This window comes from Silene latifolia, unplaced genomic scaffold (genome assembly GCF_048544455.1).
Source record: "Silene latifolia isolate original U9 population unplaced genomic scaffold, ASM4854445v1 scaffold_73, whole genome shotgun sequence".
In the NCBI taxonomy this organism is placed as follows: Eukaryota; Viridiplantae; Streptophyta; class Magnoliopsida; order Caryophyllales; family Caryophyllaceae; genus Silene; species Silene latifolia.
In genome coordinates this window covers 1,581,297-1,602,963 of record NW_027413640.1, presented here as the reverse complement: position 1 = coordinate 1,602,963, position 21,667 = coordinate 1,581,297, and the positions used below count along the sequence as shown (strand labels likewise).

General features: G+C 37.4%; 1 protein-coding gene across 1 annotated transcript; it reads right to left on the bottom strand.

Moving 5' to 3' along the window:
* Positions 1–2,644: 2,644 nt before the first annotated feature.
* LOC141640179 (protein FAR1-RELATED SEQUENCE 5-like) lies at positions 2,645–10,949 on the bottom strand. The gene is made up of 6 exons (XM_074449065.1): positions 10,835–10,949; positions 6,185–6,241; positions 5,879–6,019; positions 4,636–5,484; positions 3,083–4,569; positions 2,645–2,680 (listed from the first exon to the last, which is right to left on the bottom strand). Exons 1-6 carry the CDS (start codon positions 10,947–10,949, stop codon positions 2,645–2,647), a joined length of 2,685 nt encoding a protein of 894 aa, XP_074305166.1.
* Between the last annotated feature and the right edge of the window lie 10,718 nt (positions 10,950–21,667).

The following is a 21,667-nucleotide window of genomic DNA, read 5'->3' as shown; positions in this document are numbered from 1 at the left end:
CCAGTGTGGTGGGAAGCAGTAGGAGGGGGAAATCAGATGGCCTTGGGAGCACATACAACTGTGGTGTGGCAGATTCTAACGTGGAGGTCGTCTCAAGGTTTATGAAGGCTAACAAATCATTGTGTGCAAAGATGTTGACCATGAGGAAACAAGTGCTTGACTACTGCCTATTGGACGACCACGATTTCCCATTAGAGTATGTTTCGTGATATCTTGTTTCTTAAAGGGTGTGATATTGTTTTCAGAGTAGTGTGATATTGTTTGCACTATTTAAATTTGATGGTACTTTTATTTTATCATAACTGCTATTTTTAGTGATACTGTTTCTTAAGGGATATGATATTGTTTTTAGAGAAGTGTGATATTGTCTGCACTATTTTAATTTGGTTTGTGTTAATGTTTGGAGCAGTGAGGTGGTTGCCAAATTCAGTAATGATGAATATCTTGTCAGAAACGATATATTGTCGTTGCTTCCAAATGAGCACGTCAAGAGCAATGTGATTGAATGTTGGTCCCTCATTCTGAACCATATTGAGCACACAGAAAAATGTGAAACAAGTTTGATGTTTTTTGGGATTCGACACATGGTAAGCTGTCCATTTAGTTTGATTAAATATAATCACTCTATAAAACAAAAATAGGACTTGTAACATATATATTCAAAACAGGAAATTAAAACCGAAGGAGCTGGAGACAGGGAATTGATTAAAGAAAAGATGTTCGAAGAATGGGACGAATTCATTAGAAGAAACACAGTTCCCTGTAACCTGCAAGCAGATCTGGTTTTTATTCCAATGGTATGGAAAGAGCATTATTTCTGTGTTTGTATAAATTTCAAAACCGAGACAGTGGAAGTGCTGGACAACACAAAGTACCCCGACTGGGAGCAAACACAAATACACAAAGTTGCAGATTTGGTGGTATGATTAATTGATAGTTCTTTAAAGTATTGGTGTATAGTAACATTGAAATAATGGATTTCTGTGTTTGTGAATTATTACTAATGGTGAACCGTAATATTGTAGGCGGAGCACATGAGTGACTACTTAGCAAAGAAGAACGTGGAAAGAGCAGATGATATAATAACGTTTGATGTTGTCAACATCAACTTCCCTTGGCAAAAGACAGAGATGAACAATACTGAGTCTGGGAACTTCTTAATGATGCACATGATTCGATATGAGGGTGTAATGTTTGAAGCCGACCTGAACCAGAAAGTGTATAGGCGATACTACTGGCTAGAAATGGCAGCAGCATTGCTTTTAGCTGACATAAATGAGAACAGAACACCTTTGATCGAAAAAGTAAAAGAATTTTCAGATGGGAAGGATGAAATATGGAAGACATTGAAGCAACAGAGGAAGAACAACGAAAAGGCGAAAGGGAAGCAGAAAGAGGAAGTACCAATGGCAGAAGTTCAAACAAAAGAGAATGCTGATGTTGTTGTGGAGGAGACAAATAAAGAATATGTTCCGGAAACAGCAAAGGAGGATTGTACTAAGAAATCGATTATTAACACAGAATTGCCAATTCTTCGGCAATCTCCTAGGAAAAGGTAAAAACAATTTACAATTGTATATACAAAAAGATATATAGTAATTAGGACAAAGGTGTCCAGAAATAATAACTGACTGTTGGTATGGATATGCTTTACAGAGGAGCTGATTCCGGAAAAGATGGTGAAGATGGTAGGAACGAGCCCGCAATAACATACAAACGTGGTAGGATTAAGACCGTTGCAAATCCGAAGAACCGCGGTAGAGGTAGAGGAAGGAATTAGGACTACTATATTTGTTAGAACGAAGTTGTAATTAAACTAAAGGGTATGTAATGGTAGTACAAAAAGGAATTTAATGGTAACTTTTTATAATGGTAAAGTAGTGATGGCTATTTTGGATGTCATCTAACTGTTGCTAAAGTGTGATATTATTTCACGTTTGGTGTGATATTGTGTAATAGTTGCTGTGATATTGTTTCTCAATATCACACAGGGCTAAAACAATAACACAGTGTTTACTTTAAAATATCACTGTGGATATGGATTGTTAAATCTCACGTTGATATTGTTTTTAGAATGTTGTGATATTGTTGTGTACACAAGTTGATATTGCTTCTCAGTATCGCACAGTATGTTAAACAATATCACACAGATGACTAAACAATATCACAATATGAATATGTAAGTTTAAGTCTTACGTTGATATTGTTTTCACAATGTTGTGATATTGTTGTGTACACAAGTTGATATTGTGTTATTATGAACTGCCATATTTTGAACTGCAGAAGCATATTATGAACTGCCATATTTTGACAACACACAAAACACAAGATGTGAAAATCTTAAAGCAAAAGGCATATATAGTAGTCCTGATGTAGTGATACTGTTTAGAGTAAGATGTGAAATATATAAATGTAAGGTGTGATATTGTTTCTCAGTATCACAAAATACAAAAACAAGACAACTGAGACAAATAAAATAATCAAATATTCTCCGAGTACGAGTACTTTCTATATAAAATAAAGTATAATCTATACTTTAATGAATGTTGTGGTCTATATTAATATACTACTCATAAAGCATGTCGTCTATTTGCTGCTGCTGCTATAATTAATGAGCGCCATCAACAAAAACTCCTTCGACCGATCAAACATCATCAGCATCATCCTCATCTGAACTACCCTGAAAATACAAAAAGGTGAAACAGTGATATTATTTTATATAAGGAGTGATATTATTTCAAATGAAGTGTGATATTGTTTCTATCTCAGAACAATTACAAACAATATCACATTCTGTTATCCTCAAGCAGTGATACTGTGTACTACAAAAGTGTGATATTATTTCTAATAAGGTGTGGTATTGTTTCTAAAATTACCAGGAAAATATAAAAGAAAGTTGAGACAGATGTGTTGACACATTCTGTTATCCTCAAATAATATCACATTCTGGTATCGTCAAATAGTGATACTGTTTAGTATAAGATGTGATATTATTTTAAATAACATGTGGTATTGTTTCTGACTCGTGACCATACAGCATAGATAAAAAGTTTCATACATAGACTGTTCATGGTGAACATACCTTATTGTCGGCATCAGGTACAAAAGTATTAGGACAGTTACGTTTATCATGGTGAGCCATTTGTTTGCAATTACGACAAAGCCTTTTAGGCTTCTCCGCTTTAACTATGCATTGTTGCTTTTTGGAGATCATTCTCTTCCCGCTACCCTTGTTCTTTGCCTGACGAGGTGGTAGAATCCTCACCTCAGTTGAGGAACTGCACCCAAGAAGCATCTCCAACTCCTGCTCTTTGGTCATTGACTCTGATTGCGGATTGAGTTTCACCCTGAATTGTTTAAGTGTGTCAACAAGATCAGTGATGTCCTTCGTAGACACATTCTTGAGCACACTAATGGTCGCGTAGAACTCTGACCATAACTTGCACATTTCCATCTTTCGTAAATCAGTGGCGTCAAAATCCTCAATTAACTCACCATGTGGACCATAAAGAGGGATCTTATGTGCATTCTTGGTCCACCGCATAAGAATGTATTTATCGGGCAAAGTGTGAACTTGTTTTCCAGAGTAAACCCAGATAATGTGTCTATAAATAATACCCTTCCGGGTGAACAACTTGCAAGAACATTCAGCGTCATTCGTTAGAGAATTGTAGACGACTTGGTAGGTCTTCTGCGTTCTGGCATCAGCAATACCAATTAATTCTACACCGTTTGCAGGTGGTGTGAAGCCACCAACACTAAGGGAACAAATAGAAGCAGAAGCTTCTACTTGAAAATCTGAGAAAGCAGCATTTGTATAAACCTTTGAAGCATGAGCTTCCAACTTAAGAGAAGTCGCTAATTGTGGAAGAGTACAATTATCGTCTCTATCAAGTTGTTTTTGAGTATGGCGTTGTACATCAATGGCACTTTGAAACCGCATCAAGAATTCAACAAGTGTACCATGTGCATTTTCAAAACGCTTGAAAAAATTATTCTGACTCTCAGAACGTTGAGTTGTTCGTAATAGACAACCCATAGAAACATCACGAAAATAAGTTGAGATCCATTTCCTCCTTTTTCTAAACATGGTTGACAACCAGGAATTACCGTCAAGATTATGCTCATTGACCAACTGACACCACTTTTCTTCAAATTCAAGAGGTTCTAACTCAGCATCCCAAACAATAGCATTCAAACGGCTGACAAAATCAGTCTCTCTCGAAATTGCAGGCCCAACCTTATCAGTAAGCTTTTGCATGATATGCCACATGAAATATCTGCGCTTAGCATGTTTGAAGACAGCACGCAAACCCAGCTTTATTCCAGCACACTGATCAGTTATTATACAGTGTGGCTCTCGCTGGCCCATAGCATTAAGGAACTTTTGAAAGACCCACGTGAACAAATCTTCATCCTCATGAAATAGCAAGGCAGAAGCAAAAGTAACTGACCTTTTGTGGTGGTCTACGCCAGTAAAAGGAGTAAAAAGCATACAATACTTATTCGTACTGTAAGTTGAATCGTAAGTGATGTAATCACCAAACAAAGCATAGTTTCTACGAGACTCTGCATCACACCAAAACGCACGAACCTAGCATTTACCAGAATCCACCTCATAAGCAAAGTAAAAACCTTCAGTGGTATCACGTTTATCCTCAAAATAGTTAACAAACAGTTGAGCATCCCAGTCTCCTATGAAACATTTGATATCCCTTCCAAAATTCTTAAAATCAACCAGTTGAGCTCCAACATTCTCATAGCCATCTACATATTCCTTGACATTTCTAAATGCCCTTGTTGGCCCTTGATTAACCCTTGAATGATCAATAATTGTCTTTTTATGGTAAAGATGGAGGTGCCTGTGTTTTTTTTGAAACTGTTGATTTCTAAGTGAACAAAGACGGTGATTATGCCACTCACGAAACTGAAAAACAACATAACCATCCCCATTATAGCGAAACTCAATCATAGGAGTACAACCAATCCTAGTTAATTTAGTGTTCCTGATATCAAAAGGCATGGGAGTTGCCTGCTCCTTTCCACTATCTAAAACAGTAGCCTTCCTCTTACGATCTCTAAAACCTTCACGGTTGCAAACAACAAATTTATACTTCACATCACGTAAATGACCTTTTTTAGAAGACTTCCTAGGTTCAAAACCACATGCTTCTGCATACACATCATAAAAACTAATAGCTTCTTCCAACGTCTCAAACAACTGGCCAATATAAGGTTTAAACTCAGGTGCAACATTCCTTGTCCACAATTCACTACCACCAGGTGTGGAGTCCAAAAGTAGTTGATGCACACGAGAAGGAACAGAATGTTGTTCAACATGTGGAGTAGAACTTGATGCATCAGGTGGTTCAATCAGAACACTAGAAGTAATTAAAGACTCAACAATATCATTACTATCTTTAGAGGTAATAGCAGAGACATGAAGATCATTACAGGAAGAAGAAGTTACATTACTTGTAGGATCTGGCAAGAAAAGTTAAATGTAAAATAACAAGAAAAAGGCTTAAAAGATATGGACGAAATCAAAATCACACAAGTGGCTGAACAATATCACATATCCAGGAAAACAATATCACGTTGTTTAGGAAAAATATCACACATGAAGATGGAAAACGATATCACAAGGAATGTTGCAGAACAATATCACGGTGGTGAACAATATCACATGTCCAGGAAAAAAATATCACGTACTCTGGAACAATATCACACATGAAGTTGAAAAACAATATCATAAAGGTGAATATACAATGGTACATATCAACATAAACAATATCACCAGGTGTAGAAAACAATATCACATATTGACGAAAAAAAGAACGTCAATGAACAAAAAATATGTACCAAAAGTATAACGAACATGTGATTAAAAGCTGAAAGTACAAAATAAAGAGAGAATACGCAGAGATTCGAGAATACGCTGAATTTACAAAATTAAGAAGAATAACATACCAGACATCACAATGATTATTGAATACGCAGAGATTTTGAGCAGGAAAACCTGGAAATCAAACAAAAACGTACAGAATTTAAGGAAGCACTAAAGTAAATTAAAAATTACAAATAAATCAAGATGAAATTCAAAGCATATAAACGAAAAGAAGAGAAAATAGAGTAAGATAACAACGAAGACGAAACATAAGGACGAAAAACGGCAATTACGTACCTGAATAAAGGAAATAATTGGAATAATATGATAATTGTGAAGAATGAGCAGCAAAACCTGGAAATTAAACAAAAACGTACCGAACTTGAGGAAACACAAAATTAAATTGAAAATAACAAACAAAAGCAAGATGAAATTCAAATTATTCAAACGAAAGAAGAACAAACAAAGTAATGTTACAACGAATTCGAAACTTAGGGACGAAAAACGCCAATTACGTACCTGAGCAAACGAACTAATTGGAATAATATGATAATTGTGAAGAATGAGGACGAAAAACGGAGATGACGCCTAAATTCTAGGGTTTTCCAGCTCAACAATGGAGGAAGAAGCTACAGTAGAGAGAGAAGTTGAAGGGAGAAGAAGAAAAAGGAGGAAATAACGGTTTTGGGTGTAAAAAGTGGTTTATATAGGCAGGTGTTAAATTACAAATTTGCCTTTGCTTGTTTTCATCCTAAATACCTATCATAGTATAAATCCTCAATCCTCAATCCTCAAATATATAACTAATACTCACATGATCTCATTCCTATATATATATATATATATGTAGGAATGGGATCATGTGAGGATACACTATCTTTTTGAGGATTGAGGATTTCGTTGCAATATCAGAGGTTCTTCAATACAATATCACAAGTTATTCGATAAAATATCACAAAAAAAAAACACTTGTGCAAAAAAAAAAAAAATTATAATTTTTTTTTTAAAAAAAAAATTTTTTTTTTTGGCAAAGGTCAGATTTTTCGTGATATTGTATTGAAGAACCTGTGATATTGTATTCACTAATCCTCAATCCTCAAATATTTAGGAGTTCTCACCGGATCCCGACTCTATATATGTATATATATATATATATATATATGTATATGTAGGATCATGTAAGTCCTACTCTTTTGGTTGAGTCCTTGAGTCCTCATCCAAGCCATTGGATCAAACAAATGAAGGGCCAAGATTAAAACAAAATGAATGGGCTAGATATAAAAGGAACACAAACTCTAATCACTTCTCACTCTCTCTCTTCATGTGACAAAAAAAAAGTCTCTGACTCCACAACAACCGTCACCACCAGTCCCTTGCTGCCACCACGCCACCACCAGTCCCTCGCTGCCACCACGTTACTCCCCTTCCTCTTCTCCGCCCTTCACGACACCACCACCTGTCACCTCGTCTTTCTCCATCTCTCTCCTTCACGGCACCGCCACTCCCCTCCCTTTTTTCTCTCTTTCACGGCACCACCAACAACCTCCTAGACGATGACCCACCGCCGTTCACGGGACCACCACAGATGACCCACCTTATCTTTCTGTTTTCAGATCTGCTTTTTTTATTTTGTTGTCGCAGGTGTTGTGTTGGTGGTGGTTTTGCAGCGGTGGTGGCACAGGTGTGGTGTTTGGTGTAGGCTTTTTTTTTTTTTTGGATTTTCAGGCAATGGTGATGGTGTGGTTGAGGATTTCAGTGGAAGGGTAATATAAGATAAGAGGAAGAAAGGTGGTTATTTGAGGCGTTTAGAGGCGAGGGTGATGGTTGGTGGTCATAGGTGTGTGCTGGTGGTGTCGTGGAGGCAGTGTGGGTGGTAGTGGTCATGGGTCGAGTGGTCGGTAATGGTGGTGGAGGCGTTTTTTGTTTCATTGTTGTAGGGGTTAAAATTACACAGACATGGACTACAGTTACAACCTTTAAGAAATAAAGTTACACTGATATGGACTAAAGTTACACTTGAAATCACAGAAGTTACACTTGAAAGGATTAAAGTTACACACTTGAAGAACTAAAGTTACACTCGGTAAAAAGTATATAAATTCCAAGTTTTACATACAAACCACCATATGACTAAAGTTATACTTCCGACGACTAAAGTTACACCTCCAACGACTAAAATTACACTCCTAAAAGTATATAAATTCCAAGTTTTATATACAAACCACCATATAACTAAAGTTACACTTCCAACAACTAAAGTTACACCTCCAACGGCTAAAATTACACTCGTAAAAGTATATAAATTCAAAATTTTACATACAAACCACAATATGAATAAAGTTATATCTCCGACGACTAAAGTTACACATTTAACGACTAAAGTTATATTCGAAAGACACTAAAGGTACATAGACTTTTGTTAAAATTACATAAATTTAATTTTATAAATTCAAATTTGTATATATAAGTTGGCCTTAAAAGGTAAGATACACTTATAAATCATTAAATGGCCAAAATTACACTCATATATAAGTAAAGTTACACTCAAAAATGATTGGCTAAGAATAGGACTTATGGACTCAACCAAAATTAGGGACTCATCTGAACCTATCTAACCTATCTATATATAATGTTATTATGACTTACTACTTGTTTCGGGTTATTTTGGGTCACTTTAAATCATTTAGGATCGGGTCAATTATGAGTCGGGCCGGGTTAACATTAGATCAGACAATTTTCGGGTCGGATCTGGGTGGGTCATATTCGGGTCAAGCAAGTTGATGTCATTTCCGGATCTCGGGTAAGCCTTTTCGGGTCAGGTCATTCGGGTCTGACCCATTTTTCCGGGTCTAGTTGGGACCACTTGTAACACCCTCACTTATCCGTCCAAGGTAAGTAAGGATATCACCATATCGGTTTCCCAAGTTAGTGCATCAAAACTTCAATCAAGAAACATTTAATAAAGCCCAAAGTTTAGTGGTTAATACAAAAATAGATTTTACAATATAATGTCTCAAAACTACAACGAGGAACTCTAATAAAGTCTATATCAATTCTAGTATGACCGATCAACTATATCGGATTGTCAATAGCTCGTCCCATGCCCAGATCATCAACAAATCCAGAACCTACAAACTAGTTGCTCCCCAATATGACTGAAATATCATATGGATCATCACGGTTTTGAAGGCAATTACAACTCAATCTCAATAATACAAGTTTAACCAATGAATAAGTCACAACCAAACAAATGCATCATATGGAACATCACACACACACACACACACACACACACACACACACACCTCCAACTCCAATATTCGACTCCTCATCCTCCATAACTCGATGACGACATCGCAACACCGCCACCAACACCTGGACCGCAGCCCGAAGGTTCCCGTATCGCCACATGGAGTATCATGTGCTTTAATCGTAACTCAAAACAGAACACGAACCTTATAACCCAGATTCTTAATGTGCACATCCCCTTGAGGCGGGACCCTCAAGCAGCGATCCTATGCGTGAGGTCCGTCTCCCGCAACCTCCTCACTAAGACCACCACTCCACAAGAACACACACATGTAACATGTATCACAATATAACAACACGGTTATGCCAAATATGTCAAATCTCCAAGAATCACAAATAAGATATGCCAATTCATCCAAATATCACCAAGTATCACAATTACCGATTATCACAAATACGATATCACAATCACAAATGCAATCATTTATACTATCAAGAACTGAATAGAGAAACTCTACCTTTTAGCAATACTTCAATCACAAGCAATCAAACCGATTCCTCACAAAGCCGTCACAAGGTATATAATTAGAGTAGATGGCATTAGATGCAAAAACCCACAAATCAATTTAAGAACAAATGAATTCTCTCTCCTTTCTCTCTCTAGTTTGTATTTTTTGTGTTCTAAATATGAGAGGAGTGGCTAGGTTTTGAGGCTTAGGTATATATAATAGTTGAGAGAATTAGAAAGGAATTAGGCTAGCCCACTTAATTCACGACTTAAAATAAAAGAGAATCGAATGAAATCCCGTCAGACCGAACCGACTCAACACCGAGTACCAAGACTCACTCGGTCAAGTAGACCCTACTCGGTCGACTACACCACTTACTCGGCCGAGTACAACCTAGGCAGGTTAAATTTTAAATTTACATCATACTCGGTCCTCGACCACTCGGTTGAGCACTAGCCCATATTCGAAGTAACCAACTAGAGCATTAGCCCCTGATCATGATTTGCATCCGATCAGGTGGAGTGTGACTCGCATACCTAATGATACCTTCGTAAGGTCCTTCCTGGACTGAAGTCCGAGTTACAATTTCACTCCACTTGGGTCTGCTTTTCCTGTAGGAGTTTGTCTAGGCAGGCATGCAAGACACATTGGAGGGTTGAGGCGACTTGACAGTTGTTGGCAGGGTTGTCTGGCCGACCGAGGTAGTCTCCCCAGCAGGTAGAATGATTGGACCCTAAGTGCTTGATGGGTTCTGACTGGCTGCCGACATGGTATCCGAATGAATGATGTTTGTGAGGTTTAACTCTCGAAATTGATATCCATGCCCCACGGTGGGCACCAAACTGTTTTGATAAAAAATTACCTTGTATAGATTATTGTGCGGGTAAAAGCGATCGAACTATTAGTCAACGGAATTAACGTGGTAGAAATGAATGTAAACAAATAATGGCGGCGCAAAATTTTCAATATGAAAAAAAAAACCACAGAGGTGTGGAATTCGCCAAGTTTCTACTAGAATGAAGAAAGTAAAGCCTTTTAGGACGAGAAGAGGAGTACAATTGCTATCAAGACAATGCTTATTCTGTGTGCTTCGATGTAGGGTTTGCTCGAGGGAATATCTGATGATCCATCTTGCATGCTTCCATCTCCTTTCATAGTTTGCGGCCTCGTTAAATTTTTATCCAGCTACCTTCTTCAACATCATAGGGTTTTGCTTCCCCACGAGTCGAGCTGCTGTTGGGCTTTATCCATGCATCTAATTGTGTTTCCCTCTCCTTGTGATCCATGGGCCACGCTTCCTCCATGTTACCAGTCCAACTTGATTACCCTCTCGTACGATACTACGCAAGTAAGCCTAATTTTACAGAAATTGGGCCCAAATAAAGTTGAAGACCATGGAAAGAGGGATTGACTATCAAGATGAACTAAACAGTCACAGTGCATTACCCGTTACAAGGATAAAAGAGTAGAATATAACAAGTAAAAGTTTTCCTTGAATTTTTTGCTAAAATTTCTAATTTGTTCCTAGAAATAAATTAAGTTTCCTATTTAACTTCCTAATACAAATGGTAATCAACATATAAAAATGGGTTATTCTACGCGGTAACCCCGTGTTTTTTTGAATTCTAGCTGGTAACCCTTCATTTTTCAACCACCCATATGGTAACCCTGAACTTATCAAAAAACGTTCTCCGTAACCCTCAACTTTTAACGCTTTAAAAAACTTCGTTAGTTTGCATGTTTATTGGGGCTTGGGTTTGTTTTTTAGACTTCAAATGCATAAATAGCCGAGTAACTATGGTCTTCTCAACTCAATTAAATAAATAAACTCCAAATTTTCCTAACAAATAATTATATTCTAGGTGTAGTAAGACTTAAAAGTATAATTCATAATCTTTTTATTATCATTATTATTATTACTATCATCATTTTTATTGCTTAACAAATAATATTAAAGTAGTAAATATACCGAAACACATCTTATCTTTGTTTTTGTTATAAAAATAATAATAACATAATATCAATATTAACAATTATAATTCAATATAATTTATAACAAAAACAAAAGTAAGACGTGTTTCGATATATTTACTACTTTAGTAATCTTTGTTAAACAATAAAAATGATGATAATAATAACAATGATAATAAAAGATTATGAATTATACTCTTATCACACCTATAATATAATTATTTGTTTGGAAAACTCGGGATTTATTTATTTAATTGAGTTGAGAATACCATAGTTACTTGTCCATTTAAGCATTTGAAGTGTAAAAGACAAGCCCAAGTCCCAATAAACATTCAAATTAACGGAGTTTTTTAACCGAATAAAGGTTGAGGGTCACGGAGAATCTTTTTTAATAAGTTCAGGGTTACCATGTGGGTGGTTGAAAAACGAAGGGTTACCAGCTATAATTCAAACAAACACAGGGTTACACGTAGAATAACCCTATAAAAATTTATGGAGTATTTGTTTTAGACTTTTTATTTTGCCAATTAATTAAAGGGTTTTTGATAACCACTCTCGGACATAATTTTCACATTTATAATTACTCCCTATTTAAAAAAAATTGAAAATTGCTAATCTCTACCCAGGCTAGAAATTAGTTCAAAAGTCATTTCCCAGGATGAAAGCACCATAGGAGGCATACGTGGACCAAGAAAAGTGATAAATTGTCTTGTGAATTATGAAAGTGATAAAAGACTCAACGTGTTACGTGTTACGTGTTACGTGTAGTACTATAGGAGATTTGGTCATTTATTAGTTTCATCTGTCTCCTAGTTTTGATAATAAGGGTGTAGTATTTAATACGAGTACATTTTAGTTTCTTGTTCCAACTTATTTTAGCAATATGTTCAACACAAGGGCCGATGAATTTGTAAAAATTGCATGTTTTTGTGGGGCAAGAGCACGACTTTGCAAACTGATGGACCCAGTCTAGTCCATGGTTTGGCAGTCATAGCCTAGGAAGACAAAAAACTAGACATTTTATTATTTTATTATTGACACTTGACACGCGACACGCATTCCATTTAAATTTAGGATACGAGACACGTTATTTAAATTTAATAAAATATATATTTTTTAGTCATAAACGTTCGATTTTATTTTTGTAAAAGTATTTGATATTAAATTTAAATATGTGAAAATAAAACTTGGCCTTGATTTGAACTCGTTTGCATTTCCCAGCCAAACCCGTATTCTAATTAATCTCTTTCGGCGACTCATTTCTTGTCTAAAGAACATCATTCACCCCAAATGATGTCCAAATACCAAGGACACGTGCCAAAATACCATGGACACGCGTCAGACACGTGCCCTTATAAAAGTAGAAAGTTAGACACGGCTTTATAGGTGTCCGACACGTTTAGACGAGTGTCCGACGAGTGTCGGTGTCCGACACGGTGTCGGTGTCCGACACGGTGTCGGTGTCCGACACGGTGTCGGTGTCCGACACGGTGTCGGTGTCCGACACGTTGTCGGACACGGGACGGCTGATTTAGTGAAGTGTCCGTGCTACCTAGGTCATAGCCTCATAAAGACAGTATAAGGTTTGGAATGTTTCAAGTCTATGGATTTAGGCATTTTATTTGATCAAAATAGTTTATTTGACCAAAATTTCAGCTACCTTACTTTTTTTTGTAAATATTTAATAAATAATTTATTTAGTTAAATAAGGTACCTGAAATGAAATGCAACCTAGTGGTTAGAGTTGCATTTGAGATTTGAGGTACTTAATTTAATTTAAATTTCCGTTTTTACCCCTTAAATCTATACTATTAAATAATTATCATATCTTTTTACGTTATTTCATCAAAATCAGTTACATTTTCACTTAGTTTGCCAAATATTTTTTTGTATAATCAATTACCTTATCAGTTCCTAATTTTCAGCTACCTTATCAGTTACCTTTTCATATTTCAGTTAACTTTTCAGTTTTTAGATACTTTTTTAGGTTTCAACTATCTTTTCAGTTAGTTACCAAACAGAGTCTTATTCTAATCAACGTTTATATTCATTTTTTTTATCACAATTTTTTGATTAAAACAGATGTATCAATCTTAAATCTTAAGACTGATCAAATAGATCAAATCAAATGGTAAGTTGTCTAAAAAAACAAAAAGTTTTAGTATTATTAGGATCATGTACTAATATTTAGATCCGTTTTATTCTAGAATGGATACTCCGTCTTAAGTAAGATTTACTCTTTTTTTATAATCAAATATAAATATCCTTAAAGATATTAACTTTGGAAAACAAAACATAAACATATATTCCCTCAATTCCCTAGGTAGGTTTTTACTAGTTTAAGAAAAAGGGAAAAAGTAAAGGTAAAATGGGTAATGAATAATGAACTCCACAAGTTGTTAATTGGCATAAACAAAATCTGAGTAGAATTAAGCAAAAAAAAGATTCTTTATTAGTGTAAGTTTTCTCCCATAATGGAACCTAGGGGAAGGTCTCACGGCTAAACCAAATTCATTTTTGGTGAAAATTTTGAATGTGGCTTAACCTAAGGACTGATTTTCATCGACGACGTTTTAGTAAATATTGACGACGTTTTTTTAAAAAAAAGACGATAACTGCCTTTGCACTCATCCACCACTTTCTCTCTCTAAAAAATTTCCTCTCAAATTCTACTAAAAATCAACTAAATTAAAAAAAAAAACCAACAACAACAATTAACAAGATTAATTAACATGACGAATACCGAATCACCGGTACGTAACCAACTTAATCGCTTCATTATTTGCTAAATTTTCATTTTTTTTTTGCGCATCGTTAATTCTATTCGATAGTTGATTTACGTCATGTATTAACTTAGTAGTAGCGAAATTGCGATTTTTCTGCGTAAATCTGAAATTTGTCCCCCGAAGGTTGAACCATGGACCAAAGTTGAGATCCAACGTTCAGCCCATGGTCAAAACATTGGAAACCAATGTTTACCATGGTCCAAACGTTGGATTTCTACGTTTGCCATGGTCTAAACGTTGGATTTCCATGTTTGCCATGGTCCAAACATTGGAATCCATTGTTTGGCCATGATTGAACGTTGGAAACCAATGTTTGGCCATGGTTGAACGTGTAGTTTCCTTGTTTGGCCATGGTTAAACGTTGGTTTTCCATGTTTGGCTATGGTTGAACGTTGGAAACTAATGTTTGACCATGGTCGATTGTTGAGTCTCGTGGTTTAGCCATGGATTACTCGTTTTATCTTGTTTTACTTTTGTTTACGCAATTTATTTAGGTTATGTATCGTTTTTATTGTCTTACTATAGTCCGTATTGCTTGGAACAGGTTTCGTGGGAGACTTTTGGCGAGAATTCAATTGATTACAACCCATTGTTCGAGATTATTTTAGATTTCAAAACGCGTGACGATGCTTTCAAATGGGCTAATAAAGTTGCATTCGAGAATGGGTTTGCTTTGGTTAAAGCAAATAACGGAGCTAAAAACAGAAAAAAGAACGGGTTGTTGGCAAGTTATTTTCGATGTAAAAGACATGGGTTACCAATCCGATCGGATGATCTTGAAAAGCCAAGGAGGTCGCAGAAGTGTTCATGCAAGTTTCATATTCGTGCCGTTCAAAATTTCGTATCTAAAAATGATCAAGTGACGATAGTGTGGAACATTGTAACCTCCGAGAGTGGTGGACTACACAACCACAACGTAGCCGTTTATAAGGACGGGGATCGGCACTTTGTGGGATTGGACGCGGAAGAGAAGGCATATGTTAGGCAACAAACTATGGCCGGGGTTCTACCGAGGGATATTAAAAATGCTCTTCATTTGAAAACTCCAGAAAAACCTCAACCGTCAAGCACCCAGCTATATAATTAAACAAGGAAAATTAGGAAAGAAGTTAGGGGTGAAAGAAACACCGCTCAACAAATGTTGGCTCTAGCGGTAGAAGCGAAATACGTCCATTGGCACGAGATTAATTCCGAGACAAAAGAGATTAGTCATATTTTCATGGCACATCCTGATTCCATGAAGTTGTTCCGGGCTTATCCTTACGTGGTTATCATATATTCGACGTATAAAACCAACACGTACAAGAATCCACTCATTGAGATGGTTGGTGTCACACCCACCGGATCGTCCTTCTTAATTGCATGTTCGATGATGGGAAGAATGTTTGGGACGGAAGTTGCAACACTATCATGCCTTTGAAGACCCGAACGGAAGGCAGACTACCGTACGGTATTATGTGGATTGTCCTACACCATAGCCATTAGATGCGGTTGCATTCTAGAGGCCCCCCCTGAGAGTCTGCCTATGCCGCCACTTCACCCCGTTTGGTTGACCTACCGAGATGCTAGTGTTGCTCACCTAGATACATTGTACCAACAGAACATTGAGAATTGGAAAGCATTCATGGGAGAGACACCAAGAAGACGTCGTAGAAGCCGAAATTCTGATACTGCGACAGTTATCTCAATTGATAGTTGTTCGGATTGAAAAAATGTAACCGTTACTGACGATTTAAATAAAAAATTATTAAGTTCACTTGTGTAATATATTTTAGGGTTTTTCTCTTGTATACCCCTGTGTTTTTTGTTTAGGTTTATACAAATTTTGAAATTTCTGGAAAAGCATACAAACACATAACAATCATATTACTAATTCTGAAATTTCTGGAATTCATAGCAACTGATATAAATTTGGAAATTTTTGCAAATACTCACTACTTCATAACAATGGCTAACATAAGGAAAACAAACAAATACAAGATACGCTTGAAATAAAACTTCATCATACTTGACAAACCCGAAATCTCTTCTTTTAAACCAATAACTTACTCTTTCATGACATTTCCACTTGATGCATCATCAGCTTCAGCTTCACATGCTATCTTCAACCTTATTGTTATTGTCAAATGATCTTTAGTCAACCACGTCACAAAATTATTGCAATCTAAACATTTAAAATACGCTTTCATTGGATTATTAATTGACCCGAAAATCTTGATGATAGCGTTTTTGCCATAACTATTGCAAGATTGATTCTTAAAATTAAGGCGTTCAATTGGGTGGTTTCTCCACATTGAGGATGATGTCGACATAAGTAGAGAGATGAAGAAGAAAATTGAAGGGAAAAATTTGGGGCAATTTAGGAAGTGAAGAAGAGAAGAAGATGAAGATGTTAATATAGTTGAGATTTAGGAAAAAATGGAGGGAATATAACCGTTACAATTCAAAAATCTAACCATTTGAAATTCAAAATTTTTTTACCGTTATCAATTAAAACATTATAACCGTTTGAAATTTAAAAAATATACCGTTATAATTCAAAAATACCGTTATAATTCAAAAATCTAACCGTTTCAAATTCAAAAAATTGTTACCGTTTTGATCCGACTTCTTATAAATAGCCCTTGCTATGTCCATTTCGATCATAACATCCCATCTTATTCACTACAATACTAAAATGGTTCTCACAAATACTCAAAAAATCAGAGCTTATCAACTAAGGGTCGATTCAATCGTTGCGGATTTACTAGTGTTAGTGTCTCGTCTTGAATTAGTCGTTCCAAGTGCCACTATATGGAACTTGCATGAAAATCCTCCACTTGGCAGCCTTTGTATCATCCTAGCTGGACACTCGGAAGGTATACTAACTCTAGCAGTTACTGACGAGGTTGTTTCTGATGAAACATTAACCGAAAAGATGTGGGAGTTTCGCAGGTTAAAAAGTGATGTCCTTGTCTATTTTGAGCGAACACTGACCGTGCTCGATTACGCAACACTATCAGAATTATGTGCCAGTAGAGTGTTCAACCTAGGAAATGTCAAACTCGACATCATTGATTTCTATGATCAATATGTTGCTGCTCATCTTGAAGAATTTGAGGCCGAAGACGATTTGGAAGATTTGGAATCGTCATCTTCATCAGTCGAAGATAATTAAGTTCGATAGTAATTTAATTACGCTTTAATTAAGTTGTATTTTCAATTTACGTCGTCGTTTAATTTCCATTTAACTACGTTTTAATTCCCTTTGTATTTTCAATTTATGTTTTACCTTATTAAGTTGTATCTCTGTATTATGTCCTATTGTTAAATTATATCGTGTTAAAATTAAGTTTTCGGCTACATTTAATTTCCGTAAACTACGTTTAATTTGTATCGTTTAACTACGGGACTGATCAATAAAAAAATTACTAAAATTAAATTAAGGAAAAAAAAAACATAAAAAATATCCATACAAAGATACTAGAATTAAAATAACATAATCCGTACAAAGAGTCAAACATAAAAAAAAAAAAATTAACTATCTAGTCGTCATACACGTCTTCATAGTAGAGACGCATGTCCGCAAACAAATCCTCTAGAGTCTCTCTCTCCGACTCCTCACTAGTTTGTTGGAAGACGTTCTTGAATTTACGACTAAGAGCTAGGGCGACCTCCGGCTCCTCATGAAACTCGACAGACCGAAAATGGAGGCGGTGTGAGAGGGGATACAAATAGGGGTGTGAAATCTCCGCATAACAAGTCATGTACCCCTCACCATACTCGAAAGGCATATATGCTTTAGTGGACAGACGGCGTAACGGTGTGACCGAATTTTCACTCCCCCATGTCCTATCGGGCTTTGCCCGAACTCCAGCCTATAATTCCTGTTCACCGGGCGAGACTCAACAATCGGAATCGGCATCGGGACCGGGATAGCCTGACGGTACCTAAACTGACGGATGCACCGATCCGGCTGGTACGGCTATACTATATCAAGATGCCTGATAAAACCCGAGTAAAGCGATACTCTGCAAGCTCCTTGGGGACGGTTCCCGTAGGGCAACCATCGGACATGCTCCGACCTAAGGACGTCCAAACTATGGCGATACATCTGAAAAGTATGAGAATCGCCCTTAGCCCGAGGCAAGTGGGCCCAAGCCTCGAATAGAGGTCGGTCCTCAAGAAAGAATCCAGCGCCGCGTCGGAACTTGGGAAAGTACTCGTATATCCATGCCTGGAGTAACGGTAGACACCCACTAACACCAGTACTATCTTGGCGCGATGCTATCCCTAACTGTCGGTACAAGTAAGCCAAACAAGCGGCACCCCAAGCATAGGAACCAACCCGATCAAGACTATCAAACAGGGGCAACAATTGAGCGTTCATCCTATCACCACTCTTATCTATGAAAAGAGTATGACCCAGTAAAATCAAGAGCTAAGCCCGTAACGAGTCATGCTCGTTCCCTAGGTGAACAATATTTCTCAAGTCTGATGTAAGTAAACCACCATTGTTATAGCGTGGTGGTACAACCTCAGACTCAGGAATTCCATAAAACCTCGCAATCTTCCCCCTCATACCACTAGCATTAGCCTCGACCAAACCGTCCACACACACCCGCTCACCAGTAATAGGTATCCCAAGATTCTGCTGGATATCATGGAGCATGATACTAATCTCTCCAAAAGGCATATGGAAAGTGTTAGTATCCGGTGCCACCTCTCGATAAAAGCACTAAGGAGGCTATCGTCTAGACCGGTGGTAAAACACTCCCTCAAAATCTGAAGCCCACTCGCCTCTACCCTAGCGGCAACAGCCTCACTGAGACATATCTCCCTAATCTCGCTCCCAGTTTTCGGCCTCTCATAGAGCTTGATCCACGACCTCATATTCTTCGGGTTAGGGTCCAACCAACAGTTGAATGCAACGTGTCCACTAAAACTTCGTAAGATGGCAATGTTACTAGGACCACCAGGAACCGGCTCTCTCAGGATCCAAGAAGTATCCCTCTTCGGCCTCCTCGACCTATCCGTGCTAGAGTACGTCTCTCTAACACTCGAATAGCATCCTCTATGATCCCGGCCCAACCTCTGAGTCAACAATCTCTGCATTGACGGGTTCTCTTGGACCCGATACTCTCCAACATCCTCCTCCTCCGAACCCTCATCCGACGGCTCATCCTTTCTAACATGCCGGTAACTACCGGGAATCTCCCATGACCTCTCCTCCTCCGAATCACTACGGACGTGACCGGGAGTAGGCATCATAACCATGCGAGACGCCTCTCGAAGTGGCGGTGGATCTTGGTGGGTCTGCTTAACACGCAAACAATGCTTCGACATCGTAACAATCCGCCCATCCGTACGGTCGTGTACGGGTGGCGGAGGCGGAGCTTGCATGATGGCCTTTCCTCTCTCATTTCGATCTCCCATCTGAATTAATAAAAAAAAGGTTGTTAGAAAACATACAAATCGACTAGATAACTTATAAAATAAAAAAAATGGCAAATAATAGCAAAAAAAACGGTTTTTTAAAAACAAAATTGAACGTACCATGGTCAAAAGTTGATTCTTAACATTTGACCATGGACGAAAATTGAATCTTAACGTTTGACCATGGACCAAAGTCGAAATTCAACAATCGACCATGGCCAAACGAAGAGAACCAACGTTTGAACCATGGCCAAACGTCCAATTCCAAAGTTCACCATGGCTCAAACGGTCAATTCCCTCGTTTCACCATGGACAAACGGCTAATTACCACATTCACCATGGATGAAACAGTCAATTCTTTCGTTTCACCATGGCCAAACGGCCAATTCCCACGTTTCACCATGGACGAAACGACCAATTCCCACATTTCACCATGGTGTCCCCTTCCCCATTTTTTTCGACTCCAATTCGACACCAACAACAACATTATTCGACATATAATTGACCTATTTTACGCAAACAACTGTACAATTACAACTAATTAGCAAAAAATTGACAAGAAAAACAACAATACAATTACAACAATACAAACAACAACCTATCTTTCAAAACTAATTCAATAGAGTTTAATAAAACCTAAAATAATAAAAAAAAATTCAATTAACTGGCCAAATCGGAGTATATAATCAATTAAAACTAACAAATAAAGTCATATAAGTTATTAACAACAATAATAAACGATTTAATTTCAATTACAAAGTTAATTTTTTTAAAAAAAATTACTAACCGGATAGGTGGTGGTAGACGGTGGTGGCGGTTTGCGGCAGTGACGGCGTGGCAGTGGCTGTATGTGGTGGCGGCGTGGTGGTAGGAGGTGGTGATGGTGTTTGATGTTGGGAATATTTGGGGATTTTTGAACTTAGAGAGAAAAGAGTAGAGTTAGTGAGATGTGAGGCGCAAAATTGTCTTTCGGAATGAAAACGTCGTCGATATTTACGAACCAGGCTCAATATACACAAGAGAGAGGGAAATAGGTACAAATTACAACTAACTCTCACTTCAAAATTACACCTTGTCTTACCTTTAAATTACAGCCTCACAATAATAATTACAGCATTACCCTCATGGGTGTCGAAAGAAGGAGCCTACTCGCGCTCCTATGTCTAAGGCTGTCGACAACGAAGGCAGGAGCTCTCGTGTATCCCTCCAACGGTCTCGGTGTCCACTAAAGACAAAATGTGAATGGAAATGAAGAAATAGAAAGAATGTTATAAGAGAACACTCATGTTCTCGAGCTTGAGTGCATTAACTGAACTTCTACAACTGTCGTACTGAGACCTGACGCTCTTCTTGCGGCAAATGATCCAGTCTCTCACCATCGGTTAGTCTCTGGCACGTCTGGATTCCTCTTGGGAGCCAGGTCGGAAAAGTAAAAAATAAATCCATGCCTTTGTAAAAAAAATAAACAAGGGACCAGTATTTCAAATAATATTTCAGTTTGCAACGAGAATCTATAATGATCTTTCACTTCAAGTTATTCACAATTTTAAAAATGCAAAAATGAGAAGCACGAAGAAAGAAAGGTTCATACCTTCAAGATGGATCCCGATCCCACTAGCGAGGTCCCTCTTCTCGATCAACTCCGGATGAACCATAGTTCTCATGTACTGCACCAAGACCGTGAAACTAAGTGTGACCCAGTCAAAACGGCCTAACTCACTCAAGTTCGAGAGATAATTAAGGAAGAAGTTTTGTATTAAGTCTCTCCTCCTTATACTCGAAGTAGATGGTACACAAGAACCACCAAAGATAAAGGCCGGCTCTTTTCTCAGTTGTACACAGCGGAGGAG

Coding starts and splice junctions, on each gene's coding strand:
- LOC141640179 (XM_074449065.1), bottom strand. CDS start 10,949: ATGGAGGAAGCGTGGCCCATGGATCACAAGGAGAGGGAAACACAATTA. Junction 6,242..10,834: donor ACCCTATGATGTTGAAGAAG/GTAGCTGGATAA, acceptor TTTAATTTCCAG/GTTTTGCTGCTCATTCTTCA. Junction 6,020..6,184: donor CAATTATTTCCTTTATTCAG/GTACGTAATTGC, acceptor TTTGATTTCCAG/GTTTTCCTGCTCAAAATCTC.